The sequence below is a fragment of the Empidonax traillii genome, unplaced genomic scaffold, assembly GCF_003031625.1.
Source record: "Empidonax traillii isolate 1590-97213 ecotype Southwest subspecies unplaced genomic scaffold, ASM303162v1 scaffold2967:size22614, whole genome shotgun sequence".
In the NCBI taxonomy this organism is placed as follows: Eukaryota; Metazoa; Chordata; class Aves; order Passeriformes; family Tyrannidae; genus Empidonax; species Empidonax traillii.
In genome coordinates, this window is record NW_020958160.1 from 3,229 (window position 1) to 8,792 (window position 5,564).

The 5,564-nt window shown below is 60.3% G+C and overlaps 2 protein-coding genes across 2 annotated transcripts in view; one reads left to right on the forward strand and one right to left on the reverse strand.

Annotated features, from left to right (window-relative positions):
• Positions 1-4,884, reverse strand: part of LOC114072311 (zinc finger protein 345-like) — a gene marked incomplete at its 3' end in the record, with an annotated part of 7,943 nt that extends 3,059 nt beyond the window's left edge. Inside the window, exons 1-4 of the mRNA XM_027910227.1 lie at positions 4,725-4,884; positions 4,423-4,630; positions 3,790-4,350; positions 3,399-3,624 (exon numbers count right to left, since the gene is read on the reverse strand). Coding sequence (XP_027766028.1) covers positions 3,399-3,624; positions 3,790-4,350; positions 4,423-4,630; positions 4,725-4,776 — 1,047 coding nt within the window. The remainder of the gene's footprint in view (positions 1-3,398; positions 3,625-3,789; positions 4,351-4,422; positions 4,631-4,724) is intronic.
• Positions 4,885-5,061: 177 nt separating this feature from the next.
• The window catches only part of LOC114072312 (zinc finger protein 239-like), a 4,995-nt gene continuing 4,492 nt past the window's right edge, over positions 5,062-5,564 (forward strand). Inside the window, exon 1 of the mRNA XM_027910228.1 lies at positions 5,062-5,073. Coding sequence (XP_027766029.1) covers positions 5,062-5,073 — 12 coding nt within the window. The remainder of the gene's footprint in view (positions 5,074-5,564) is intronic.

Sequence of the window (5,564 nt, forward strand, 5' to 3'; positions counted from 1 at the left end):
GGGCACCCAGCTCGGAAATGAGAACGAGTCTGTGGCTCTCTCCAGTGGGTCATTATGGCCCTGTCGCAGCCCGGGCAACGAAGGCGACGTTTGCGGCCAAGGCCGAGGCCCAAACTCGCTCAGCGGCAACGAGGAGCCCGCGGGCAGCGGGAGGGCACACGGGGGGACACGGCGGGCCGAGCCCGACAGGCCCCGCTCCCCACCACCGCTGGCACCGCCCCGCCCGCCACACCAATCCGCTCCCCGCCCCCGGCGCCTCCCGCCCCCTCGGCCCGCAGCGAGCCCCGAGCCCCGGCCCAGCGAGCCCCGAGCCCCGGCCCAGCGAGCGCGGCTCCCACCTGCGCCGGGCCCGGCCCAGCTCCGCCGCCGCCCCAGCGCTGTCCGGCCGCTGCCGCCGCTGCTCCGCCCTCCACACCGACGGGGCGGGCACTGCCCGCCCGACCCCACCAATCAGCGCGCCAGCCACAAGAGTGACGGGGCAGCCAGCCAATCACGACGGGCCTCCGGCTCTGCCGCCGCCATTTTGTGGCGCGGCCCGGGCCGGGGGCGGGCACAGGGTGTGGGCTGATCGGCCTGAGGGGCACAAAGAGCCGGCCGGGGACAGGGATGGGCTTGGCAACCGCTCCGAGCCGAGCGGGAGCGGGAGAAGCCAAACACCTTCCCCCGCCCTTCCCTCCTTCATGGAATTCGCTTTATCCCCTATTCCCTCCGGCACGGGACGGTGGGGGTCCTACCGCTGCTTCCCGCCCGGGGAGAGGAGTCCGTGTCCGCTCCGCCCCGCGTGGGGGGCTTTGCTCGGTCCTTCTGGACAGGCCGCTCCTCCGTGGGTGTCCCGAACCCTGCCCGGAGCCTGTTCCGCGTGGGCTCCTCTCCCCGTGGCTCTGCAGGGGCTTCCCACGGGCTCTCGGCCTCCTCTGGGCATCATCCCCTGCTCCTGCGTGGGCTCCTGCCCGGGCTGCAGGGGGGTCTCTGCCCCAGCCCGGGCTCACCCGCGGCTCACGGGCCCTTCAGCTCCAGTTCCCACGGAGTTCCAGCCTGTCCGGAGCAGCAGCGATTCCCCGGCCTCCTGCCGGCCCGGGCACACGGCCGAGGCGATGTCCAACATGGGCAGGCACGGCCCGGGGCACAGGGAGGGGATCGGGGCTGAGCAGCTCAGCAGCACCGACAGCAACGAGCGGCCCCTGAGGAGCCCCGGACAGCACCGGCGGCTGTAAATTCCACCAGCACATCCCAATCCCGCCCGGCACCATCTCCCGACACTCCCAGCCCCGCCTGGACACCAGCAAAGGCTGTCGTGGTTTCACCCCCGCACAGACCCCAAACCCCCTCCCAGCCGCTCCTCACTCCCCGCCAGCAGGACTGGCAGGGGATAAGCTGGAAAACTCGTGGCTTGAGATAAAAACAGCTTAACGAGGACAAGCAAAACAGGGGATTTGTTTCCCTGCTTCCCATGGTTGGGCAGGTGCTCGACACCTGCAAGAGAACAGGACCCCGTCCCCACGGAACTGTGACTTGGGAAGGGAAACTCCATCACTCCAAAGGTCCTTCCTCCTCCTCTCCCCCACTTTGTACCCTGAGCGGGATGTCGGTACCACTGTCTGCTTCAAACTCGGGGGGCCGAGTCCCCACCGCCTGGTTTGCCCACGGATCAGTCGGACACAGATGCAACTCAGTTCTCAGCAGGAGGAGAATCAGGGAACGGCACTGGGAAGGTTGTTGGTGTGGCAGGGGTTGGATGAGGAGAACAGTGGGTAACTCATCAGCCCCTCCCTTTGCCAAACTCCTCGTAACCTTTGCTAGGAAGGGATTGTTTGGAAAACTTGAGGCAGAAATTAAAAATGGGCACACAATTACAATTGTAATTGCTAAACACGTTGAAGCAGCAGCTCTTCTGGTGCAGGAGATAACTCCAGTCGGCAGCAACATCCCAAGGGAGGCTGAAGAGGCAGTTTGTTCCTATTGTTTGGGCCGGTGGGATTCCATGAAAATCAGAAAGGGCAGCCCCTGCACATCCATTTGGGGCGAATTCAAAGTGAATTTAGGGGATAATTTAGAGGAATTCTGGGAAAATTAGGGGAAAATGGGGAAAAAATTGGGCGAAAATCAGGAAATTAGGGGAAAAATTAAAAAATTTGGGGGAAATTGAAAAACTGGGCGAAAGTTGGGGAATCTGAGGCAAAAAAAATCAGTAAGATTCCATGAAAATCAGAATTACCCTCAAGCCAGTACCCTTTGAAATGAGAAAGCCAAGTTGGATTGGTTCCAGCAACACAAAATTTGCTAAGCACGATTTGCAGGTAGACTGGGAATCCAAGTACCCACAAAGAAAGCAAATGGCAAAGATTATTGACCTGAGAGAAAATGATAACCTTGGATCATTTACAGTATTTAAATTTACAAGATGCCTTTGAGCAAGGAAAGCCAAGAAATCTTTGCTTGGGAATGAGGAAATCCAGAAACCCTGAGGAAGAGAGGAAGCCACCTGACTGCTAATTTGTCTTTTATTTTGTGTTATGGTTTAATGCTGTAGCTGTTACAGTCACTTCTGGTTCAAAGTATGCTTTGAATAATTAGACATTTGGCCCAAGGGCCGAGTCTTAAGAAAAGGGGATTAATTAAGGGGAATGGTATTTGAGTTCTGAGATGTAACAAGGACTGAGTTTTTCGCAGCAGAATGTACCACAGAAACCCCACAGAGCTGAGGCACGAGGGATTTAAAGGCACTGACCAAGCAAAGAAGTGAAACGACGAGGAAAGGAAAAAAACTGCCCCCAGGGGAAGCACCTGGGTGATCCTGAACGTGTATCAACCCACTGAACTTTCCATTTTGGGGGGTTTCCCCCACCCCCAGCTGTTAAACACCTCAAATTGGACCAAGGGACATGGGAATTGCACCAACCACTTCTGTGCTGGATCCTCAGGGTGTGACTCTGGATCTTTCTACTCTGATACTTTCCTCCTTTTCCCTCATACATTTTATTAAGTGTTATTTCTATGCTTTTATATATCACTATAGACAGGAAATGAAACTGCTCCAAACCCGCTTTACGTGGCAACCAAAGGCGTTCTAAACTAAACCCTACCATTTATAGTCATGACCAACCAATCCTTCGCTGTCCTTTCACTCCAATCTGCCCCCAAGGGGGTCGATTAACAAGAACCTGGCTCCCCCTCTCCCCTCAGGGTGGGTCGGGACAGGGGGGCAGTTTCTGGCAGCTGCTCCCAGAACCCACCCCTAGAGCCCCCCCCCCAAAAAAACTTGGCCACACAAAACCCAATGCCCTGCCCAGCCTGGATCACCTGCAAGGGGGGGGGGGTCACCAGGCCTGTTTACAACGTGGGTCCCCCTCTGGCTGATGGAGCTGGAGCAGCTCGTAGGGTTTCCCTCGCTGATGGGCCTGTTGGTGTTTGGCCAAGGCAGAGCCGTCACTGAAGCTCTTCCCGCACTCCCCACACCTGCAGGGCCTCTCCCTGGCATGGACGAGCCGGTGCCTGGCGAGGTGGGAGCTCTGGCCGAAGCCTTTCCCGCAGCGGGTGCAGCGGAAGGGCCTCTCCCCCGTGTGCGTCCGCTGGTGCTTGAGGAGATTGGAGCTGGTCTGGAACCTCTTCCCGCACTCCCAGCACCTGTAGGGCCGTTCCCCCGTGTGGGTCTTGCGGTGGCGGATGAGGCTGGAGCTGTCACCGAAACCCTTCCGGCACTGGGAGCAGGTGTAGGGCCGCTCCCCGCTGTGAACCCGCTGGTGGCTGAGGAGGCTGGAGAGGCGGCTGAAGCTCTTCCCGCACTGACACGGGAAGGGCCGTTCCCCGGTGTGGGTCTGCCGGTGGTGGACCAGGTGGGACCTCTGGGTGAAGCTCCTCCCGCACTCCCCGCACGTGTAGGGCCGCTCCCCGGTGTGGATGCGCCGGTGGGTGAGGAGGTTGGAGTTCTTCGTGAAGCTCTTCCCGCACTCCCCGCACCCGTAGGGCCGCTCCCCGGTGTGGATGCGCCGGTGGGTGAAGAGGTAGGAGCCGTCGCTGAAGCTCTTCCCGCACTCCTCGCACTTGTAGGGCCGCTCCCCGGTGTGGATGAGCCGGTGGGTGACGAGGTGGGAGCTGCGGGCGAAGCTCTTCCCGCACTCCCCGCACTTGTAGGGCCGCTCGCCGAGGTGGATGCGCCGGTGCCGCCTCAGGGCGGAGCTGTCGTTGAAGCTCTTCCCACATTCCCCACACTTGTAGGGCCGTTCCCCGCTGTGGATCTTCCTGTGCCTGCTCAGGGTGGAGTTGTCGCTGAAGCTCTTCCCGCACTCCCCGCACGTGTAGGGCCGTTCCCCGGTGTGGATGTGCCAGTGGGTGAGGAGGTTCGAGCTCCGGCTGAAGCTCTTCCCGCATTCCAAGCACCTGAAGGGCTTCTCCTTGGCGTGAAGATCCTCGTGGGGCTCCAGCTCAGAGTTCTGGTCGCCTTCCCGGCACAGGGTCGCTTGTTCTTCCTCACAGCTCCCTGGGATGGGTTTGCAGCTCCTCCTCCGGGGGTACCTTTGTGGCTTTTCCTCCTCCTCCTCCTCCTGCGCCGGGGGGACCTTCAAAACGGCCTCTCCCACCAGGCTCTGCCGGGGGGATTTGTCCTCCGTGCTCTCCGTCCTCAGCTCGGGGCCTGGGGCAGGAAGGGAGAAGGACAGGCAGGGGATTTGCCTCCGGCCCGGAGGGAAGGCCAAGCACATCCCCCTCCAAATCCAGCCCCTCCTCACCTGCCTGGAGCACCCGCAGCATCTTCCTCGTCCTCATGGCCTTCTCCTCCATCCAGCCAAGGTTTGGGAATGAGAAACCCTGTTTTGGGGGGAAAAACAAGGTGTGAGTTCACCTGTGACACCTGCCCAAGTCCACCTCTAGAAGTCACCAGGCATCTCGTGTCTGTAAAACCTCCGAAACATCAAGATTCAGCCTAAGAAACATCAGGAACGTTTAGATTAATCCCCCAAAACCGCAGGAGAATAAGTTTCAGCCAAAAATAAAAATCCCAGGAGCTCTCTCTCTCTCTTTCTCTCTGGACTCTCAGCTTTGGGGTTCTGGGGGTCTCCCTGTTCGATGCTTTTGGGGGTCCTGTTGGCTGCTCCCAGGTCTTGCTTATCAACTGCAGGGGCATCCCAGGGGATCCTTCTCCCCTGACTCTCTGTTTTGGGGTGCCAGAAAACCCAGAGGTGCCCCCTCTCTCTGATTTCTCATCTTTGTTGTCCCAGGGGCCTCAGGAGTCCCCCTGTCCAGGCTCCCTCCTTCTCCAGCCTTACTGGAGATCCATTTTCGGGCTCCCCCCCCCCCCTCCGGGCTGCCGGGGGTCCCCCCCAGCTCCGGCATCGTCCGGGGGTCCTCCCGCCCCCCCCGGCTGTGCCGAGGGCTCCCCAAACCCAAACCCAAACCCAAACCCGCTGTGTCGTGTCCGTCCGTCTGTCCCCCAACACCAACCCCAGCGCGGGGGGGACCCGCATCCCCCCACACACACCCCCCCAGAGCCGGGAACCCACCCCGGCACCCCCAAAAAACACCTCCCGGCCACCCCCAACATCCCCCTAAAGGGGCATCTGCGGCTCAGC